At 43.6% G+C, this 23,958-nt stretch overlaps 1 protein-coding gene and 1 long non-coding RNA gene across 8 annotated transcripts in view; both read right to left on the reverse strand.

The window, feature by feature from the left end:
- Window positions 1-347: 347 nt before the first annotated feature.
- LOC125157119 (uncharacterized) lies at window positions 348-3,802 on the reverse strand. Its single transcript, XR_007148863.1, has 2 exons — window positions 2,640-3,802; window positions 348-550 (listed from the first exon to the last, which is right to left on the reverse strand). It is a non-coding gene; the product is annotated as an uncharacterized LOC125157119 (long non-coding RNA).
- Window positions 3,803-4,542: 740 nt separating this feature from the next.
- SMC1A (structural maintenance of chromosomes 1A) overlaps window positions 4,543-23,958 on the reverse strand; it is a 43,371-nt gene continuing 23,955 nt past the window's right edge. For 3 of the 7 annotated variants that reach the window (XM_047843363.1, XM_047843356.1, XM_047843361.1), the window contains 6 exons: window positions 19,718-19,874; window positions 18,906-19,060; window positions 18,627-18,778; window positions 17,427-17,496; window positions 17,033-17,143; window positions 4,543-4,785 (listed from right to left, as the gene is read on the reverse strand). In XM_047843363.1, the coding sequence (XP_047699319.1) occupies window positions 4,573-4,785; window positions 17,033-17,143; window positions 17,427-17,496; window positions 18,627-18,778; window positions 18,906-19,060; window positions 19,718-19,874 (858 nt within the window). In that variant the 3' untranslated portion in view covers window positions 4,543-4,572. Of the gene's footprint in view, window positions 5,163-10,518; window positions 16,592-17,032; window positions 17,144-17,426; window positions 17,497-18,626; window positions 18,779-18,905; window positions 19,061-19,717; window positions 19,875-23,958 lie in introns of those variants that run through there. The other 4 variants (XM_047843358.1, XM_047843357.1, XM_047843359.1 and 1 more) reach the window with 4 other exon arrangements.

Below are 23,958 nucleotides of genomic sequence, written 5' to 3' on the forward strand. Positions count from 1 at the left end.
CTGGGCAGAGCCTACTTGGGATTGTCTCTCTGCCCTTCCCCTGCTCGTGCTCTCTCCCTCAAAATAAACTTTAAAAAAATTTAAAAATATGTAAACATATTGTAAAGAGTGAAGGGAGGGGATATAGGGATGTGTGTGTGGAGGGGGATAAAATCCTCTCCTACTATAATGAGTAGTGGAGAGATAATGTCTCAAATTGCTAAGAAATAGTAGCAATATCATATTGTATGTCAACTATACTCCAATAAAAAAAATAGTAGCATAAACATCTTGTATAGGAGCCTGGTGGTGCTGCAGTTAAAAATCCTTTCAGTTACAAAGTAACACAAAACCAAACTGACAGCAGCTTAAACACTTATGGCTTTACTCATTCATTTATTTATTTTTCGGGAAGTTAGTTTATTATTAACATAAGTGTGGCACGGGTTCAGCTGCGCAGTGATGCCATCGGGGAGCCAGGCTCTGTTTCTTCCTTCATGTGCTGTATCTTCATCCTCATGCTCAGCTCCTCACAGTCACAAGATTGCTGTCACAGCTCCAGGCAGCACGACTGTAGTCAAGGTAGAGAGAAGAAGGAAAGGGACAGCATCAGCAAAAGCCTCTTCAGAAGCCCCCTCTCCCCAGCAAACTTCTCATGGCCATAACTGGGACACATAACCATCTCCAGCTGCAAGGGAGGTTAAGAAAATCTCTGGCTCTTCAGCCTCTGACTGGGAGATGACAAAGGAGACGGGGGTTGGGAGTGGTAAATGCCAGAAGAAACAGCCAAAGACTGGTAAAAATCATTTAATGCAGTTGCCTCTACGAAGTGGGACTTGCAGTGGGAGAAAACCCAGATATTGCTGGGTTTTCTTATGAGCTCTTTAGCACCACTGTATTTTTTTTAAGTATATGCAAGTGTTACTTTGATGAAAAATTAAAATTTAGAAGTGTTATGGTTTCTGTGAAAGGAAAACATTAGGAAAAAAAATAGAAGCTGGCAGCAGTTTTCTGTCTCCAGAGGAAAGGACATCAATTCACCTTGGAAGCAAACTTAGCAGAACAAACTTGTTACTTAGACTAAGGTATCTCAGGAATCCACCCCTGATCTTAGAGAAAATTGTGCTATCACCATCAGCGGTAACATGGCTGGTGGAAACCAGTACAGCACTGTGCAGCAGTTACAGAGGTTGACTGCAGTTAGACAGTCCTGGTGCAATTTCCTGTCTGCCATTTATTAGCTCTGTGACCCTGGCAAGTGACACCTGGGAACCTCAATTTCCCTCTTCATGAAATGAAGGTAATTCAAGTGCCAGGTACAGAGTAAGCATTCAGCAAATGTTATCCACTCTGATTAAAATGTTAAATGTTCTGAGCAGTGACATAATTTGAGTGTACTTTAACAGCATTATGCTTCCACTGAATTCATTTTTTATCTCAAACATGGGTTTGGACTGGACTGGCCCTGAAAATCACTTGCTCCTGAGACATGTGTGTGCGTATTTTGTTCACAGAAGATGCTCAGTTTGGACTACACCAAGAGATCTTCAGGCTTGGATTGCTGTTGACTCCTGTTGAAGGAAAGACTGTAAAAAGGAACTAGACTGGATTGTCGTTTCCACTATATATATTATTTAATGTTAAAAAACAATCCACCCTACATAATGTGCTGCTATTACAATTGCCTCATGTTGGCCTGGGAGTGGTGAACAGAACAGTGACCTTGTCTCTCTGATGTCAAGGTGAGAGCTAGAGATCTGAACTTCTGGTAGGGAGCATATGGCCAAACACTATCTGGTTGTTGGATGATCGTCTTGCCCACACATGGTATCAGTGTTGGGGTCTAAGGAGAAGGACAGCCAGTATGTAGCCTCATTCAGAGGGGCATGGGTGGCATTCTCTCAAAGAGGTAATATCTGATCATCCATTTATAATTTTCCTTCCTGGCTTGGTAATTATCATCTGTTATCCCCAAGACTCCAGTAAAACTCTATTAAGCACACACTCACAGAAGATATTGCATCCATTAAAGAAAAGGATGCTATGAAAAAAGGCACCTTTGGAGAATAAGAAAGAGTGCTCAGAAATTGAAAATGACTGCCAAAATAAAAAAGTAGGCTAGAAGATAAATTCAAGAAAATGTCCCAGACTGCAGAGTAAAAAAACAAAGACATGGAAAATATGACATAAAATGAAAGACTAAGACAATCATCCAGAAGATCCAACACCCAACTGATATGAGGTCTAGAATGAGAGAACAGAAAAAATAGAGGAGAGAAAATTAACAAAGAAATAAAACAGTCATTTCTCAGAGGAGAGGAACACAAGTCTTCAGACTGAAAGAGCCCAGCCACCAGATGCCCAGCAAAACAGACAGGAGAAGAACACACTCCTGTGCTCATCACTGACATATTTCAAAACACATGAAGGGAGAAAAAAAAAGTAAGCTTCCTGAAGTGCGGAAAACAAGTCGCCAAGAAAGGAATGAGAATCATATTAGCACCCGACATCTAATCAGCAACACTACACACTAAATGCAATACCTTCAACATTCAGAAGAAAAAATATTTTGATCATAGAATTCTAAAGCCAAGCTATCATGCAGATATGAAGGTAAAATAATGCCACATTTTCAGATATGCAAAGACCCCAAATTTTACCTTTCTTAAGAAGTTACTTGAGGATGTTCTCCACCAAAATGCATGGTGTCTCAGTCAGGATTCTTGGATGCCGGTAACAGAAACGGATTCTAGTTAACTTAAGCAGAAAAGGGATTTATTACAAGGTTATCAGGTATTTCACAGAAATCTGGGGACGTGGGCAGAAGCCACAGCTAAAGCCACACTGTGGGAGCAGCCAGGTGAGAATGCTGCTACTGGTCCTGCTTATCCCCACAGCTGGAGCCCTGGGATGTTGTCCTGACACCACACACCACCACACATAAACTCTGGCCATCCTCCTGTTCGTTCTCATTGATTTGTGGTCAACTTTGGCATTGTGTTGTTACTCATGCTCTTCAGTCCATGGTATTGTTTTCCTCAGTTTATCCAAGGCCCCTCTTTTGCTTTATTTCATTGTATTATCTTTTCCCTTTCAATTCCCATTCCCACTCCCATTCTACTGCCCACCTCACTGTGCTACTCAAGTGTATTTCATGTATATACACTTCCAACCCATCTTCCATATGTTTATTTTGGTATATGCATATCCATGAAAACAGTGTTGTTTTACAGTTACATAAATGGTGTTATGCTGTAAATCTCATTCACCTTTCAGTCCACACTAGCCTTTGGAGATCTATCTGTACGACTCTAGTGAATTTAGCTCATTTCTTTTGATTGCTTTATATTTTGCATCCTATAAATATACCACAGTTTGCTTATCTGGTCCCATGGTGATGGACACCTGGATTGCTCCCAATTCTTCACCACCACAAACAATGCTAGAACAAATAACCTCAACTGTATTTCCTTAAGGACCTGGAGAAGAATTTCCCAGGTATCTATTTCTCTGGAATATATATTCAGGAGTGCAGTTGCTATGTTGTACGGTCTACACCTACTGAACTCCGGGAAGTATTGCCAAATTAGTCTCTGGAATACCTGTTTCCGTTTATGCTCCCACCCACGATTTTCCTTTTATCCTCACATCCTCATCAGCATCTGACAATACCTCACTTTCTACATGTTGCCATTCTTGTAGCAATTTATATTTTTTTTAATTTTTTTTTTTCAATGTTTATTTATTTTTGGGACAGAGAGAGACAGAGCATGAACGGGGGAGGGGCAGAGAGAGAGGGAGACACAGAATCGGAAACAGGCTCCAGGCTCTGAGCCATCAGTCCAGAGCCTGACGCGGGGCTCGAACTCACGGACCGCGAGATCGTGACCTGGCTGAAGTCGGACGCTTAACCGACTGCGCCACCCAGGCGCCCCAGCAATTTCTATCTTAATTCTCATTTTTCTAATTATTAGCAGAGTTGAAAATGTCTTAATATATTCAAGTTTCCCCTTGTGTAAATTCAAGATTCTCTTGTTAGTTACTCTTCCTATCTTCTGCCCATTTTCCTATTGGGTTTACTATCTTCTTTTTTTAGTTACTAATCTTTTGCCAGTTTCACACCTTGCAAATATATTCCCCTAATCTATCATCCATCTGTTAATTTTGCATATTCCCCTCTCCCCTGTACTTTTGGCCCTAGATTCAAGGCCATGAACAGAGTATTCAGCCCTTGCTGCCTGGTGGACAGGGAAAGGAAGTTTCTGACCTCCTTCAGTTTCCATGGTAGGAAGTGAAGCCCTGCCTCCCACCAAGACTCACAGGAGGGGAGTAATCTCCCAAACAGAATGAGGATTTAGATGCTAGGCAGCCACTAGAGTTCACTCTTTTGGTTGTCCAACATCCATATGTACCCTTCTTCCCATACTTACTTACAAAAATGCTTCCCTCTTAGTACCTTATGTAACGAAAAATATACTCATTCCTTCTCTAAAGGAAGACCGCAGAAAGTGTAAGTTTGAATGCTTTCAGGTGCAAGCAATATAAAACTCGACTCAAGCTGGCTTAAATAATAAATGTAATTTATTGAGTCACTTAACTGATATGTCTGTAGGCAGGGCAGACTTTAGGCACGGTATGATCAGCAATATGGTTCCATTTCTCTGTGCTTCTTTTGCCTCCTCCATTTGTCAGCTCCATCCTCAGGTACGCCTTCTGCATGTTCACAAGATGGCCAACAGCAGCAACCAGGCTACGTGCTTCTTTGTTCATATCCAAGGGAAGACAGGCCACCTCTTCCCTCAAAAACTGAACAAAAGTCCTAAACTTCAGTGTGACTGGATCATCTCTGAACCAATCATCACTGTGGGAATGGGGCATGATTACTCAGATTGGTTTCTACCAATAAAGGCCTATACCTAGAGCTGGCAGTGGGTTCAATCCCACTCAAAATTGTATAGTTGTTATACAATGGGGGAGGAGAGGAATGGATATTGGAAAACAACCACAAAGTCCACTACAAAGGAGTAAACTAAGAAAGAGGAAGATATGGGGTCCAGGAAAGATTGGGTCCAGCCCAGAAGAGTAATGAAGGGACGTCCCAGGATGACAGTTGCGCTGCAGGCCTACAGAGCAATCAGTCCAAATTGGAGCAGGAAGACGGAGGGCTCCCAGGAGGAAGGTATCTGGGAAAAAAGGGGATTCAAATGATTTTATACTTTCCTTGAGAATTTGGAACAATTTAAGAAGGAGATAAAGTCAGACAATGCAAGGAAAAAAGAAAGGCAATTAGAAACTCCAGGAAAAAAAAACTGCATAAGAAAAGAAATGTAATCCTAGTACACTAATTGGAGCTTCAGGGAACAACATTTACATAATTATAATAACATAAACACTTTATTGACTTTAAACTTTTAGAGTGACCTGTCAGCTAAGTATGGATGACTTAATTATGGTTATAGAGCAGAATGTAAATGTTATTAATCTCATTAACATAAAAGTATAAATGACAGAAGCTGAGAGACTGAAAGCAGCATAAGTCTATTATTTAAAGGTACGAAGGTAAGGAATAGAGAATATATAATTAACAATAGAGCTATATTGGGGGCATGGGAGGAGGGTAGTTGGCTGATTTAAATAGCAGGAAGTCAACAGATAATGCCTAAATGTGATAAATAAGTTGATAAATAGAAAAACCTGTATATTATTTAGAGATATTAAGATAATTACCAGAAAAATTAAAAACAAACAGTTGTAAGTAGACTAGTAGATTCCCAGGTCAAGATGGCAGACTTACCATGTGTTTATCTCCACTCCCACCTGAGACCTTGCTAAAATGATAGTAAAGGAATTTTTTAAAAAGGTATAAAAACACAATGAGGAAGATAATGAGAGCAGGTCCATCAGCAAAAGAGAGATTTCAACACATTTCTGGAAGATAGAAAGTAATGGAGGAATGGCAACTGATGGAGCATGGTGGAGGAAGCCAAAGCCTGGAGTATGCATGGAGATGATGCCACCGAGGAAGGAGTTGATCTTTCTCTGCAGAAGCCTGGAGTCTTGGGTCTTAACAATGTCAGGTATGATGTAAAGTGTGAGTGAGATGTTGGGTTGAAAACAGGGAGATTAATTGGAAGCCTGTATATCGAACCGTTAACCCACCCTCTTATGTACAATTCACAGCAGCCAGGTATCTACCCATTAGGCAAAACCCAGAGGGTTCTTAACTAAGAAAACTGAACAACCTCAGAGAAAAGATCTTCACATTCTAGCATTCGAGGATTCTGTAGCATAGCAGTCAGTTCTCTTCTAATCATCCTAAAGGAAAGCCATCGGTCACCTAGCACTGTCCCCCCATACACAGAGCTCCCAATCAGATATTTGTTGCTACATTCTTAAATATGAGTATACAACCATGGATTACCAGGCATTTGAGAAATGACTGCAAATTAAAAGAGACCAAAATAAGCAAACAGGGTAAAACGAATCCCAAAGGAAACATATTTTTTGAAAGGAAAATAATAGAAAATACCTCTATTATACCCAGAGAGATTCAAGATACTAGTACATCCATTAAACAAAAATAGGATGCTGTAAGAAAGGAAAAGGAACATGAATGGATGTTTGGAGAGTTTAAAATGTGATTGCCAAAATGAAAAGAAATTCAATAGAAGAGTTGGAAGATAAAGTTAAATCTCCCAAAAAGTAAACGAAAACAAAAGAGAGGGGGAGAGCTAGGGAGGGAGGAAAAATGAGATTGAGGGAGAGACCAGATTGAAAACTACAAAAGATCAATTCAGGAGTTGTTCCAGGAGAGAACAAAGAAAATGGAAGAGAGGAACTATATTAAATAAATAAAAGAATGTCCTAAAGAACTTCACAATGAAGGGACCTAACCAGTGACCAGCACAATGAATGACAAATACCCAAACTTAAACACATAATTATAAAATCTCAAAACACCAAGAATATAATTTTTTTAAAGTACTATTTAAAGTTTGGGGTGGGGGGAAGTAGATGAAGTACTTTTCCCTATTCCTCTCCCCAAGTACAGCTAAAATCCTGGGGCACTGTATATAAACATAATAAGACTCAGAAAGGTGAAGAGAAGAAGGCAAACAGGCTGGAGACCTTGGCAGCAGAGAAGTGACATGGTGGTGAGTTCCTTCGGTTTGCTTTTTTATTCACACACTCCAGACTTGGTGCTGGAGAAGGTGGCAGTTAAATAATAACCACTTCACTCCAGCCAAATACCACAGAAAAAACTGTGCAAATGCCAAGTGGGGAGCTTAGACTTGTACCCTTACTGGCTGAGAAGTCACCCCTCCCCTTCCTGCTGGGGTGCTCTCAGAGAAGGTTGAGTAGGGAGCTGGAACTCCCACATCCTCACCCAAAGAGTAATGAGGATATCCTCCTTCTGGCTTGCCAGCAGGAGGGGATCCTAGACTTCCACACCCACCTGGTAGTAATGAGGCACTGGCCCCTCTCTCACTGCTGGAACAGTGTCTGAGGAGGGAAGCTGAAAAAGAATGCCCAGGTTTCAACATAAAATTATTCATCATACCAAGTACCAAGAAAATCTCAACTTAAATGAGAAAAGTCACTTGGTAGACTCCAACACTGATATAAGATGTTAAAAATGATCTGACAAGGGTTTTTAAGGAGCCATCATAAAAATGCCTCAATGTACAATTAGGAACATGCTTAAAACAAATGAATAGAAACTGTCAGTAAAGAAACAGAAGATAAAAAGAAGACCAAATGGAAATTTTAGAAGTGAAAAATACAATAACCAAAACAAAAACCTCAATGGATAGGCTAACATCAAAATGGAGAGAACATGGTAAAGAATCAGTGAACTTGGATACAGAATAGAAATTACCCAATCTGAAAAACAGAAAAGACTGGAAAAAATAGTGAACAGAACCTTAGGCACCTGTGAAACTGTAACAAGAGATCTAACATTTGTGTCATTGATATCATTGAAGGAGAAAGAAAAAAAAGAAGATATGGGGAAAGTTACTATAAAGCAATGAGATTCAGACTGATATCAGACTTTTTATCATCAAAATTGGATGCTAGAAGGAAGTGGAATAATGCCTTCAAAGTTCTGTGGGAAAATGATGTTGAACCTCAAACTCTATAGCCAAGTATAAGGATGGAATAAAGCTATTTTCAGACATGCAAAGACTCAGGAGGTCTAACTCTACAAACTTTTCTGAGAAAGTTACTTGAGGATGTGCTCCATCAAAACAATGGAAAACAAACAAAAAAAAAACCCTGGGAGCCAGCAAATGGTGGATTTAACCAAGGAAAGCAGTGAAGGAAGGTCTTGAAATGACAGCCATGCATCAGGCCTAGAGAGCAACTAGTCCAGATCTGAGAAAGAGTATAGAGGGTTCCAGGAAGAAGTTCTCTTAGAAGATTTAAAAAAAAAAAAAAAAAGTAGGCTTGATGGAATACTTAATGTAAGAGAGATTTTGAGAACAAAAAATATGGAATACATGATAAAATAGTGAAAGATAAAGAGTATTAGAAATGTGAGGGAGAAATGAAAAACTACAAGAAAAAATTGAAAAGTACATTAAATGGCTTCCTCAATGAACAATACTTACAGTCACATTAATATAATTGCTTATTGCTTTTCAACTTTTCAAATCAAACTATCAAACTATTGGCAACACACATACAAAAAAACTTAAATCGTGATTACAGAATTCAATGTTATCAACTTTGACAATAATAAAAGACCAGATAGCAGAAGTTGGGGAGGTTGACAGTGGAGAAGGGGAAAAAAAAGAAAAGATATTCTCATCTAACAAAGTTCTGGTCAAGAAATATTGTCTCTAATTCACAGACAAGGAAAGAAAGGTGCTACTTAAATTCTGAAAAGCATCTTGTACAGAAACTCAATTCTGTTAGAAGCAGAGAAGACGAGAGTTGAACTTGGTGTAAGTGATCTAAATCCTCATTTGTCATACATAGCAGGACAGCAATGGGTTAATGTCTGAAACTGATGAGAGACAAATGCTCACATAGCTCACATAACATTTAGATATGGAGGTAACAATCAGAAGAATAACTAGAAGTGGCTGCTAATAACTAAAAGTGGTTGAGTGGGAGTGGGGCTGTAGACTCTCACTTTTCAGTGTCCTTTTGTACTGATTTAAGTTTATTGACTTGTCTTCTAAATATGCACACATTACTTCTATTTTAAGATGAACGTGTTAAAATTAATTTTGAAAAACACAGAAAAAGGACACTCCTGTCCACCACTTATGCCCTCCCTCCAAATTCTCTTGTCACTGCAGACCTAATGGCAGGATACAAAAAACTTTGACAGTCTCCCTTCCTGCCTCTCCCTTAGATACAGCTCTGCTGCAGCCAAACTGGGATATTTGTTAGCCTGAAGTTGCCATATTTACACCCACCTCCTTGCTTGTTTTCACGTCTCCCAGGCCTGAAAAGCCCTCACTCATCTCCACCAGTTGGAATCCTATTTTTCAAGGCTCAGCTCAAATTCCTCCTCCAAAAAGTCTTCCTTAGTCCCCTGGGAGAACTCTTTTCCTCTCTCCTCAGGGACTCTCGAGTCTTCATTCATGCCTCTAATTATGACACTTACATATTCTTTCAAGTATATTGCTTGGGTCAGTGTTTCATGCCTACAACCATCTTTCACGCCAGCTACCAGAGTGATCTTCCTAAAATACCCATCTGACTTACTCTCCTGCTTCAAACCCTTCCACAGCCTCCCACTGCCAATAGGGTCAAAGCTGAGCTCAAATGCCTGGCTTCCACATCTTCCACCACATGGGACAATGCCCACTCCCCCCAAAATTCATGCACTTCCACACTTTTCATGTAGCTTTGCTTAGGCAGCTCCTCTGCTTGGAATGTTCCATATCCCCTTTCTACATGGTAAACACCAACTCTTCCTTCAAGATTCCATTCAAGTGCCCCCTTCTCTATAAACGCTTTCCTGAGTACTCCCTCCATCCTGCCCCACCCCACATAGGAATGGTCCTATATTCTCTCCCTGCCTCATCTAGACTTCTGCTACATAATCTCTCGCTCTTGGTGCTTGCTTACTCACCTGAGTCCCTGATTAAACTGCAAATTCCTAGAATTGAGGGAGTATAGCTTATCTTCAGAACCTAGCACAGGGCCTGACATGATGCAAGAACTCAGTGTATGCCTGCTGGCCACATGGGTGCAAGTGATGACTGAGTGGATCCAGGAAAGAACAAATGAGCAAACAAATGAGTGAATGCTTATACTGAAGCCTGGGTGAATAAGTGAATGAATGAGTTATGCATGAATAGGTGAACAAAGGAATGATGAGTGGATGAACGAGAAAAAGAAGCCAATAAGTAAATGAATGAGAAGTGCCTGTGCCAGTGAGGTTATGCGACAGAGTGAATTCCCACCTGTGTCTTGTTTCAAACCCACTCGGGGAAGGCCCTCGTGCCCTGCTCTCCACCCATCTACAGTGCACACCACAATGTTCACTTCTTTCAGATTACAAGAACACACACACTCAGGTTAGTGATGGAGATTTATTGAAGCATTCACAGGGAAATAAGGAAGACAAGAACAGCTACACAGGCAGCCTCATGGAGGAACAGAAACTCGAAAATGGTTCATGATCCAAAGCAGCTCTAGAGCCTGGCTTATCTCATCACCCCCTCAGCTGCAGGCATCTGTTGCTCCCTTCTCTAGTGCTTCCCAAAATGGTGACTCAACTTCTTTCTGGCTGTATTTATACTCCTCCTACTGCTACTGACTACCTTTTATCTTTCTTTCTTTTCCCTCTGCTCCCCTCCTCTCTAGCCCTTGGCCTTTGGGGGCCTCACAGCTTCTGGGCCTCCTGGCTCCCACAGCTTCCTGGCTTCTGGGGCTTCAGTTCTAATGAATCCAGGGCTTTCTGTGTTGTAGCTTCTGTTTGCCTTATAAATCCTGCAGCCTCTTCGATTCCTGCTGCCTGGCTACCTTGTGGATCTTACAGTCTCATCACTTCTGCTACCTCGTGGATCTTGTCCGTTTGAACCTTCTGCTGCTTCATGGATCTCAGATTCAGGGTTCTGCCTCATGGTTTCTGTTCCTCGTGGCTCCTGCTACATTGTGGCTCCTATTGCTTCATGGCTTCTTTGTCCTTTTGGCCCATTGTTGTCTTGCTGCTTCATGGCTTCTGCTACCTTGCGGCCCCATGTTCTCACGATAATAAACATCTATGGTCCCTGCAGCTTTCTCCTTGCTTTTGCTGTTTCGCTTCTGGCACCCCTCATCCACCACCACTTCTGTCTCACTAAATTCTAATTGTTCACTTCTGAATGCGTCACATCTAGCCTCCCTGGAGGCCATTTAATATAGGCCATCCCTACGAGGTGGAGTTCTTACATCAGTCCACCTCATAGGCTGCGACCTAGAGACTGGCTGTCCTCAAGTCAGATACTATCCCAAACTAAACATCTGTGGCCAGGATTGTGAGGTCACATGGTACAGAGCATGGCAACTCATGCTTAAGAAACCCCTTAGAAGGGACTGTGGGCATGGCAGGTTTGCTGAGGGTTTCCAGAAGGGGGCAGTGTAATTGGCAAGCTTCTTGTTTGGCCTGTCCAGTACACTGACCTTCAAGGCCAACCTAAGTCCCGCCTTCTCCCTGGCCACCTCTGCTTGTCCTGATCTGTGATGGGAGAGATCAAGGCTCTAGGAGTGATGTGGAAAAGGAACTTAGGTTCCAGTTCTGGCTCTGACACTTTCTAGTAATGGGGCCTTGGGCAAGCTCCTTCCCCTCCCAGGGCCTCAGGAGGGAGTTGGACAAAGTCTGTAAGTTCCCTTACAGGTCTGACATCTAGGCATCTCACTTTAGGTTATGGTCTAAGGGATGGGAGTCTTACCTGGGGAAGCCCTCAAAAACATCTCTTGAGGTAGGAAAGAGGGAGTCAGAGTCCTGGCTTGGAAGAGCCTCACTGCATACAGGAGGTGCTTAGCCAAGATTTATTGAACTGGATGAATGAATCAATGGCTGGGAGGCTGGGCGGGGGGGGGGGGGGGGGGGAACCACAACACAGCACACAGAATGTTTAACTAACTTAGGGGAGGAGTTCCAGTTGCTGAGGCTGGAAGGAGATTCTGACTTAGATGGATGAGGAAAGAGAATGACTGGGATAGGGTAGGAACGTGGGCTACTGATGGACATTCATTTATCCTCTCAGTCACTCTCCACATCCAATAATCAGTCACGAAGTCCAGCTCATCACCTTCCCTTTACAGCTCACTTTTGTTGCCTCCAACCCATTCTCACTACTGTTGCCCTTGAGTAGTCCTCCTAGTCTTCTCAATAGTTTCCTAACTGATCTCCCTGTCTCCATTCTCTCCCTCACAAGTGCATTCATTCACGCACTCACTCACTCAAAAACTATTTATTGGGTGCCTGTTTTGGGTTAGGCACTGTGCTTTTTGCTGGGGATATACCAGTAGCAAGATAACCCCAGGCCCATCCTTGTGGTGCTTTTAGTTTATTCAGAGACAAAAACAAGCCAATACAGTGAGTAGTTGAGCAACAGGGAAACCACAGGTCTGGCAGCATACAGCATGCACATCTATCCTAAACCATTTCCATACTGGCTGACCAGAAAAAGGTTTATTAAGTTCTCATCTGACACACAGTCTCCTAAAACCATTCCGTGGCTCCCACACTGCCTACAGCTAGTTCCCAAACCTGGCTGCACCCTACAGTCACATGCTGACTTTTCTAAGCACTCAAGATCCTGAGGCCCCATCCATTACAGAAATTGAACGTTTAGAGGCTGGGGCCTGGGATGCTCCATGCGTCTCTGGTGCACAGCCAGTTTGGGAACCACACTGTCCCAAGGAAGTAAATCTGAACTCTGTCACCAGGCTCTTACTCCCCTCTTCAAATCTCTGGCTCTCGAATACTTCTCCAGCTTCACTTCCTGCTGTTCTTCCCCACCTCAGTAAAACTTTTTTCAGGATTTTGGAACTGTTTTGCCATTTCTTGCCTTCAGGTCTTTGTGCATACTGTCTCCACAACCTGGAAATTCCCTCTACTTCAACTGAATGGTTCCTACCAGTCTCTCGAGACTCAGCTCAGGTGTCACCTCCTAGACTAGAGGATGCCTTCCCGGAACCTCTACATTTAAGCTAGATACTCCTCATTTTTCAATGCTCCCGTCAAGAGTGCTATCACACTGTATGGTTAAAGGCTGTTCTATGAATTGCCTCCCCCAACTAGTGAGCTCCTCAAAGGCGGGGTAAAGACTGAACTCCTGTTTGTGTCCCTGGCGCACAACACGAAATTCCTAGAGTGAAGTGCCCAGTTAAAGGTAAACACTGCCATGGAGTTTTCTTAAACTCCCTAGACCAAGGCTACTGGGTCCAGAGTATAAAGGAGTCAGCCTAGTGCCATCCAACTAGCCCTAGAGATTCTATTTGGACATAGCCTACTCTTGGCAACACTGTGGTGTTGGCTCTCATCTGAGTACAGCCTTCACTCAGCACATGTTGCCCTGTGATGATAGGAGGCAGTGTGGCACAGTGGGCAAGCACTGGGCAAGCACAGCAATCCTCCTGGTTAAGTCTAGGCTCTGCCAACGAACCACTGGGCTCTAGGACAAGGCCTCTCACCTCTCTGATCCCCAGGACCTAAGTCCTTTGTCACATTTGTGTTCCTGTGGGCCAGGGCTTCAGCCCAAGGCATGTCATCTAATCCTTTCCACCCTGTGAGGTAAGGATTATTATCCATATTATCCACACCTACTGAATTAGACTTTCAGAGGCGGGACCAGAGCAAGGAGCTCCACATCATTTTGGATGTGGAGGTGCAGCAGGGAACAGCTGCTTTTTATTATAAGCCCTTCTGTACTATTTCACCTTCTAATCAGTGTATATATTGCTTTGATTTTTAAAAAGGAAAAAGAAAAAGCTTCACAAGTGATTCTGGTACACAGCCAAGGTTGATAACCATCCTCGCAGCAGAGAAAGCACAAGACTGAATCGGAGGGCCTGAGTTCAAACCCTGTTATCTGGTAGCTTGGTCATTAACCTTCCTGGGCCTCAGTATCCTCAACTGTAAAGTGAGGAGAATAGTAACTGCTACCTTGAAAGGCCTGTGATAATCTAAGTGCCAGCCAAATTGCTTCAAATGTATTTCACTTCATCTTGCCTACACTGCTGCAAAGTAGGCACATATGACCTCCTTTCCTATGCGAGGAAACTGAGATTCAGGGAGGTGAAGTAACGAGCTAAAGTTTCTACAGCTAGGATTTGAACCAGGGTGACTCCCAGACTGTGCTCTTTCAGATATGCCAGCATTTCCCAAACTATAGCACACGTACCACTGGTGGTATGTGACTTCTTTGGTTGAACACAAATTTGAGTTATGCCTTTTAATATGTATTAGAAAAATACATAATTAGCATATCAAACCCGTGGTTTCACGGATATCACTACCTAGGATGAAACTGAAGTAGGTAACAACATTATACCTAAGACAACCTCAGGAAAATATTGAGTAAATAGTACAGGAGGGCAATTTGGAAGTATCTATTTAAAACAAAAATATAAATAGCCTATGACTCTGCAGTTCAACCTAGGAAGCAACCCTAGGTAAACTCATACACACACGCGCACACACACACACGTGTTGTTCCTGTGTAGTATTCCGTAATAGCAAAAAGAGAAAACAGTCTTAACTATCTATCACAAAAGAAATGGGAAGATGTGATAGAGTCCTATAATGGCAGTCTATATAGCCATTACAAAGGATGAATTGAATCTACATTTTGTAAAAACATGCATAGATCTCAAAAACATCGTTAAATTGAAGAAAGCAAATTGTAGAACGACTCAATATGCCATTTATATTAAATACACAATAGTATTTTCAATGAATTATATACGTAAAAGTCTTAAAAACAGTCTAGATGGATGTACAACACACACGATAGCAGTTTAGAGGGGGATGGGGAATGGTAGTCAAATGAGGCTACCTTTATTTATAAATCTAATGTCTTAGAGAATGGATTCATGCATTACTTGAGTAATCAGAACTGACTTAACTTTTAAAAAACAAAAATGCAGTATACAATCAGAACAAGGTGATGGTCTGACAGTGTACATGAACGAGCAAAGGCTGACCTCATGGCAGCAGGCTCTGCTGCCTCTGCACGGTCCCTACAGCTGACACAGTTAGTTCCCAAAAGGAACTTCACACACATTCGGCCGGGATGTGGCCCAGGCTACCTCTCCCCGACTTCCTCACAACCCAGGTTGGGGCCCAGGCACCTGGTTACCACACAATTGAAGCTATAGGCTTCCTTAGGCCCTTCACTTACCAGATAAACCCCACTGGTGCCCTGGAACTTTCTCAAAAGCTAGGCATCCAGTATCTTCCAGATTTGGAGGCTCTTTCTGTCCCTAACAATTGGGATCAGAGCCCACAGGGGTCTAGGTATGAGAAGGCTTGTATTCTGAGGGGTCGGCACCTAGTGGGCTCCAAGCAGGGATAAGGCCCCCAGTGAGGAGCTTGACATCATTAAATCCTATGAGGTAGGTAATATTGTTAGCCCCATTTTACAGATGAGGAAACTGAGGCACAGAAAGGTCAAATGACTTGCTCAACATCAGATTAGTGACTTAAAAAAAGGACGAGAACCCAAAACTGTCTGTCCCCAGAGCCCAGGCTCTGCTCCTAGTGCCCAAGCAAATCCTACCAATTTGTCAAGGTTCAGCTCAAATGTGACCTTCTCCAGGAAGCCTGGAGGTGATCATCCTCTTCTCAAAGTACATATACATAGAATTCAGCTAACCATGGGAAATCATGAACCTACTGCATCTCCTCAGTAGGAGGGTAGAGATCATGTCTGATTCAGCTCTGTATTTCTAGAATAGAGCCTGACAAATAAAGAGTGCTCGATATATGTCTGATAAACACACAAATGAATGAACACACGAATCAGTGAAATGAGGGCAGTTTCACATGACTGACTCCTATGAGGTCCTGAATACCTTTGCCCAGCTCTGGGGTGCTGTCATACTAAGCTCTCTTAGAATCAAGTTCAGCCTAGGCTCCTTCTAAAATGAATCTCCGATATCTTTATTATTGTGCTAACACACCCACATGCACACACGCAGACACATATATACACACATACATACCCACACACAAGCAAGATGCAAGAGGCCCAAGGGACCTATGGTTATGGGTGATGGGAGGGGGGTCTGGGGAGGGGAAGGCGGGGGGAGGGAAGAAAGAATGGACAGATGGCCCTGTTCGGCTCAGTTCAGCTCAGCACCTCCTTCCAAAGGCCAGGATGCTCCCTGTAGCTCAGGAATTTTTGCTCCAGACCTAACATCACCTCTGTTCCTCTTCATGCTTGACAGCAGTGCCTAAATCCCATGACTATACCAAACAGGGACAGGAGATAGGGGAAGGTTGGGAGCCAAGTATTGAGAGATTGGGAGAGGGGCAGCTTAGGGATCCAGACAGGGCAGGAGGGCAGAACTACTGCTACTGCTCATTGGGGTTGGGGTTGGCATCTGGGTACTTGGTGAGGTCGAAGGTCAGGACTTTGCTGATCACACAGTCCCCTTGCTGAAGGAGGAGGGAGAAAAAGAAAAATGAAATTGTAAGGAGAGAATTAAGGGAGGGAGGGGGTCTAGCGCCCCAGGACTGGGGGCCTCAAACCCTCCTCCCTACATACCTGCCCAAAGCCCAAGCAATGGTTCTCTCTGGGTGTGAGAGGATGTGCTCGGTCCCATGTGCCTTCTCTCCCTGCCTACCTCTGCATTCTCCTCCTTTTCTCTGCTGTCTGGCTGCCTCTGCCTGGCCGTTCCACTTGTCCCCAGACGCAGTGGCCCTGCCCAGCTGGGCTGGCTAAGCCTCAAGGGCAGGGCTCCAACAAGCCCAGATGGTTGTTCAGGACCTGAGTCCCTATGCTCCCCCACCCCCATGGCCCTCCACTGCAGCCTTCCCTTCCTGCCCTGGGGAGTCAGGCAGGGAGTGGGGCTGGCTCCTGAGCCAGGCCCGCCCTACCTCGGGGTAGACTCCAATGAGGCTCTCAGCCTTGGTGTAGAACTCCTCCTTGAGAGAGATGACGATGGCCTGGAAGTTGCAAGTCGACTGCTCCTTGATGTAATTTGCCACCTGTGGGAGGGGCCGCCGGGCACTTAGCAGGGCTGAAGCCCTAACACTCCCTTGTGTTTTCCAGTCAGAACCAGAGGCAGAGGGGGTGGGGTAAGGGGTGAAGGGTTGGGGGAAAAGAGGCTGAGAGGCCACTGACTAGCACGGCGTGAATGACCCTGGGCCCAGCCTCCCAGGCACAGAGAGCAGGCAGCAGGAACGGCTAGAGCACACTCAGGAGTTGCTCCCTGAAACCCAGCCCCAAGCTAGGGGCCTCCCTCCCGGGCCCCACTTTCCTTGCACCCACCTTGCCAATGTTGGTGTTATCCAAGGCAGCATCGATCTCATCCAGGACGAAGAAGGGGGCTGGCTTGTAGCTGGGAGGGAACCAGTAGGTGAGCTGACACTGATGGGGGCAGGGGTGGGGCGGGAAAGCCCCAGGGCCCATCACACAGGCCAGCATCCCCCTCCACTTCTTCAGAGACTAAAAACCCCAGGTCATAATGTTGCCTGAGCCCCCAAAGGCCAGTATACCAACTGAGCCCTCCTCTGCATCCAACCCTGTGCTCCAGGAACCTACAGAACCAGGAGAGGACATGGTTCTCTCCAGAGCTTCCAGACTTGCTGGGGAGATAAAGCGGTCCTAGGCTCTGGCCACACTGTCCAAGCTACCTGAAGGTCCTCCCCACCCACCTGCACACGCTGCTGTGTCTCCCTGCCTCTCTGTACGTGCTACACCCTCTGCCTAGAATGCCTCCTGGTCTCTTGGCTATCTTCTACTCATCCTTTGCATTTCCTGCTCAAGTGTTACCTGCCCTCAAAAGCCTTCCCTGACCACCCAGACCCTCCCCCAGACTGGGTTGGTATCCCTCCTCTGTGCATCCACAGCACACACGCTCACCCAGTTACGACACTTAGCTTGCTGTTTACACATCTGGCTTTCACTAGACCATGAGCTCCTCAAGAACAGAGACCATGTCTGACTCATCTGTGTTCCTAATCCCCCAACAGAGTCTGGTACAGAGCAGCCCTCAAGAAATGCTCGCTGAATGATGCTGTACAATCAAGTACTAAGTTGTGGGGGTCAGACTCAAGTACTATTGGCATTCAGGAGGGGGAGATCAGGGTATGCCATAGTGGTCAAAGCAGGCTTCCTAGAGGAACAGGAGGAGGAAAATGAGATGTGAAGGTGTGGTAGGTGACAGTCAAGCTAGATTTGCATAGAAAGGGCTTGTTAGCCAGCAACCATGTAAGCAAAAGCCTGGTGGTAGGACTGAATACATGCAGGGGCCAGTGAGGGCATGCTGAGTGGATGAGGGTGGATGGGAAAGACAGGTCCAGGAAACCAAGGCCAGATATGCTGTAGTAGGTAGGGAAACAGGGATGCAATCCAGATTCCACCAGAACATCTTCACCTCTGCAGATCTCTGCATATCCTTGGGCCCCAGAGCCTCTGGTGGCCTCAGTTCAGTCTCTCCGCCAACTGCCCTGGGAGGAGCAGCCTTACCTGTGGATGGCAAAGAGCAAGGCCAGAGCTGCCACTGTTTTCTCCCCCCCTGACAAGTTGTCCATTGGCCGGAAGCGTTTGCCAGGAGCCACGCAATTGTAGTTGATGCCGTCCAAGTAGGGCTCCTCAGGGTTCTCAGGGCCCAGGAATGCCTAGGGAGAAGGCAGATGGATCAGAATCTGGGTCTGGGTCTGCATCTAAATGAGGATGGGGACAGGATGCCTAAAGGGAAGGGCAACAGGATGGTAGGGGCTAGCCGGGTAAGGGGCTCCAGCCTACCTGGGCACTGCTGTTGCGGGATAGGGCCTTGTAGATCTCATCAATGTTGGTGGCCACGGATTCAAAACAAGCATTGAAGCGGTCAAAGCGCTCCTTCTTGATCTGTTCGAATGCCTGCTTGGCTTTCTTGGCTCGCTTTCGGGCTGCCTCAAATTCTGCCACAAGGGAAAGACAGGTGACTCCTCAGTGCCTAGGCTCTGCCAAGGCTGAGGACCATACCCTGGCAAGAATGACCTGCAAATGACAATCCGCAGAGCAGGGACATCCCAAAGGGAGAGGAATGTCTGGGGAGGGTCCCAGGAAAATGATCCCACAACCACCCATCCATCACCAGTGGGCCAGCCACATAGTATAAACGAAGAAACATGGGCTTGGAGCCACAAAAATATGAATTCTTCCCTGGGCTCAGGTAGGTGACGGTCAAGCTAGATTTGCATAGAAATGGCTTGTTAGCCAGCAACCATGTAAGCAAAAGCCTGGTGGTAGGACTGAATACATGCAGGGGCCAGTGAGGGCAATGCTGAGTGGATGAGGGTGGATGGGAAAGACAGGTCCAGGAAACCAAGGCCAGATATGCTGTAGTAGGTAGGGGCTATGTGACTTTGGGTGGGTCATTCACCCCCTCTGAACCTCAGCAGTTTTCTACTCTATAAAACAAGTGTGGTAATTAACCCCTACTGTTTAGGGCTCTTGGGAATTTCAAGTTAAGAAAGCACGTAAAAAGGGGAGCTGCTGTGATATGTAACAGGCCCTTGCTGTAATTCCGGCCTTCTGCCTTCACCTTAGACCCAAGTAAAAGGGAAAAATCTTACCATCTGAGGTCTCCTGGAACTTGTCTCGGACACTTTCCAGCTTTTCCATGGCTTTCATGTTAGGGGCAGCAATACGCTGGAGTACACTCTGCTGCTCATTGAGCTTCTGCTGCAGTGTATTCATCTCCTGTTTGATCTCCTCCTCGGCCTGGGCATCCTGTAAACCCCAGGCCCAGCAACATCAAGAAGGGCCATCTCCATAAGAGATGCTCCACCAAGTGGGGGCCCTGAGCACTTGCTCCCATGTAGAAGCTCTTCTGCCCTAGCTCAGCTCCTTCCACCAGGTCCTCCTCACAGGAACCATTCCTACCACCCTGGAAATTACAGGCTGACGCCACTTTCTCATCTCTAGCCCTTCCCCCAGGTCCTGCCAACCTCTCCGTCTCTCAGGAAGAGCAGCTGGTGGTGCCCCTCTCTGGCTCTCAGCCCAGGCCATGAGCCAGTACCATCCCAGGGTGACCTAGAGGCTCCCACACAGGCTGGTCTGGACTCCACCTACGGCTCCACAATGAATAAGGCAACTCACGTTTTCTGCTCAGATCACCACATCTGAGCAAATTCCATTTAAGTTTTAGGTCTTATGGTATTGCAATGCTTGTCTGCGCCTGTGCCTTTCTGCCACTTTCAGTCAATAAATATTTACTAAATGCCTTCTAAATGCCAGGCGGCACTGGGGCTCTCATATCCTGTGAGCCAGGGCTCCTGTGCTCACAGAACTCATGGACTAACAGAGGAAGGCATATAAGTAAACAATCAGAACACTGTACAATGAACACCAAAACAATGATAAACAGATGGTGTTGGGTCAGCACATAAGAAGGGCAACTAACTCAAACTCGGGCTACGGAAGGCTTCCAGAAATATGTTTAAGCTCAGGCCTACAGGATGAATGGTGAGGACAGAGAGAAGGAACAGCCTATGCAGACAGGAGCATCACATGCAAAACCAGGGGTCTGCTTGTGGTTCATTCAGGGAAGTCAAACCAATTCAAAAAAGTAACCAATTTTAATAAATTTCAAAAGCCAAATAAAGATGGGGGGGCAATTCAATATGGCAATAATTATGCACTGTGCGCATGTGTGTGTGCACGCGTGCACATAAGCATGCTGGGGGATGAGGTAAGGCTGGAGACATGTGCAGAAGCCCGATGATAAAGGGCTTTTTAAGCCTTGTAAGAGGTTTGGACTTTATCCCAAGGGAGGTGAGGTACCACTGAATGGCTTCAAGCACAGGAAGGACATGATATACACAAATGGATGCACAAATATACACATTTTAGAAAAACCCTTCTAAAGATCTCTCTACACTGCTATGAAGTGGTCTCCTGGATATAAGTGAACTATGAAAGGTACACAATAGAATGCTTTTTTTTTTTTTTTTTATATCTAAGAGAAGGAATGGGAGTATCTTTGCATATTTACAGATATATTTGTATTTTTAAAATACAACAACAAAAAAAGGATAATCTAAAAACCAATTAAAATGGTTACATATAAGGGAAGGGAGATGAAGGGGACAGGAAAGAAAGTTAAACTTATTTTCATGTACCTTATGTTATACTTTTGGTTTTAGAACCATATTAAGATTTTATAGAATTATAAAAGAAAATTCGATCAAAATGTGAAAACCACCAGGTAAAAAGATTGTTGGGAACAAGACATTCACAATATACCAAACAATCACCCTAAAGATGACTAGTTACTACTGACAACAGTAAGAAATGTGGCAATTGATACCTTAACTGAGGACCACACTTAACATCATGAATAGTAGGACATCCTCACGTTACATGCCTCCTGGCATGATGCAATACAGAGTACACAGCATCACCGATGAAAGGTTCTGGCCAAAAAATTACTTAACCCAAACCCAACCCAGACTAGATCAAACTTCCAATTTATAGGAAACAGTAAGGGTAGGTAGAACAAGGTTAGCAACAATGAAAGGAAACAAACATATCCATAACATATCCATTCAAGACAACACATAGACTTCAAAAGATCAATGATGTGGGAATGCTTCACATTAAAAGAAACTAAAAAGAGATCAACCAAAAGCAATACGTGAATCTTGATTGGATCACAGTTTAAAACAATTATTAAAAACAAACTTTTTTGGAATAACTAAGGAAATTTAAAAATGGGCAGGATATTAGATATGACATTATTAATTTTCTTAAATGTAATATGGAATTGTGATTATGGAGAATCCCTTGTTATTAGCTGAAGTATTTAGAGTTGAAGTCTGCAACTTCCTTCAAATGGTTCAGCAAAAACCAAAACGCATGTAGTGCAGAGGGAGGGAATCAAGCAAGATGAGAGAGGGAAAAAAACCGGAAAATTATTCATTGGGGAGTGTAAAGTGAAAGACATGTGAACATTCATTGTACTATTCTTTCAATTTTTTTGTGGATTTGAAAATTTTCAAAGTAAAGTTGGAAAAAAAATCAAAATGCAAAAATGAGCAGCCCCTTAAAAATGGAAAACTAGGGGCGCCTGGGTGGCGCAGTCGGTTGAGCGTCCGACTTCAGCCAGGTCACGATCTCGCGGTCCGTGGGTTCGAGCCCCGCGTCAGGCTCTGGGCTGATGGCCCAGAGCCTGGAGCCTGTCTCCGATTCTGTGTCTCCCTCTCTCTCTCTGCCCCTCCCCCGTTCATGCTCTGTCTCTCTCTGTCCCAAAAATAAATAAACGTTGAAAAAAAAATTAAAAAAAAAAAAAAAAAAAAATGGAAAACTAAACAAAGAACCATGACTATATATTAAGCTGATTAAACACTCAGAGGATTCTTTCGAATCACTTTAAAATACAGGAACATGCCATACATGTTCAACGAGCCATTAGCTTAACAGCAAAGAGGACTTCAAGGAAATCTTCAATAGCATTCAATAATCAAATTATTACTAAGAATATCATTGATATTTTCAAACTATTACATATATAGAGAATAGGTTAAAAAATACATTATTATGTTAGTGTTGCTAGGAACCAAGATTTTTAGCAAGAATAACTGAGGGAACTCAAACATAAAACCAATGATGTTAAACTGTGAAAATTACAATTTCAACTGAAGTATCAATGTGAACTCATGGTAACATTTTTCCTTCAAAATAAAAAATGCATCCTGTAGCCCGGTCTACTGAAACGTTCTAGAAGCACTCAGCAACCCAGCAGTCATGAGCACTCCAGTGCTCAGTTGGTGGTTGCTAAATAGCATTTCTCACTGCAAGAAGTCAAGGCTTCTCAGAGAGAAATGGCTAATTATAGATCTGGGGAAATGTAAAGGATGAACCTGGACATACCAGAAAGCAAGGAAGACAAAAGTCTGTAACAGTTATGTCAAAATGATTCAGAAGCCAACTTGAACCAGTTCTCACTGGCCAAAGATGCAACAACTTGATCAACAAGAAGGATAACAACCACAACAGTGCAACACATCTAATATGTTTAAATCCTTGAGTTCATAATGATATACCTGAAAACTCAGTGAACAAATCTTGAGAATGCCAAAGAACAAATTCATTATTTTATAAACTAGTAACAAAAGATTCAAGCCTACATACCCTGCCTTTTTAATATAAACTGCATACCTCAGAGTAACCAAGTAATTGATAAGAGGAAATCTCTCTTTACAGTATTCCAGCTAACAAAGAAGAATGACAGAGTAAGAAGATTACCATTTTGCAACCACAGACAAATTAATGAATCTAGACAATAACCACCATGGCTGCAAACACAAAAAGAATCACAATCAGACATTACCAACCTCCTGATTAAAGTTAACAACGCCACTTATGACCAGTCATAACAACCCCCAAACTTGACCAAAACAAACCCCCCAAACTTAAATCTAATCAAACCCCTAGATCAGAGCTGTCCAGTACGATAGCCATAAGCCACATATGACCAATTTTAATGGATGTTGATGGATGTAAAAACCAATATTCAACTTAGTTACTAGAAAACTTTTAAGTATATTTGGAAAAAACCTGGCTATGTGGTTCTCCTTTTTCAATTGTAAAGTTTAAGGTAGCAAAATACAGATCAAGTATATCCAAGGAAAATTTAGCATCCAAATTGAGATGTGCTGGAAACATAAATAGATACTGTATGTTGAAGACTTAGTACAAAGAGACTGTCAAATATCTCATCAATAATTTTATATTGTTTACACACTGAAATAACTCTTTAGATATACTGGGTTGAACAAAATACAGTAGTAAAATTAATTTTACTTTTTAAAAA

Source organism: Prionailurus viverrinus, chromosome X (genome assembly GCF_022837055.1).
Source record: "Prionailurus viverrinus isolate Anna chromosome X, UM_Priviv_1.0, whole genome shotgun sequence".
NCBI lineage: Eukaryota > Metazoa > Chordata > Mammalia > Carnivora > Felidae > Prionailurus > Prionailurus viverrinus.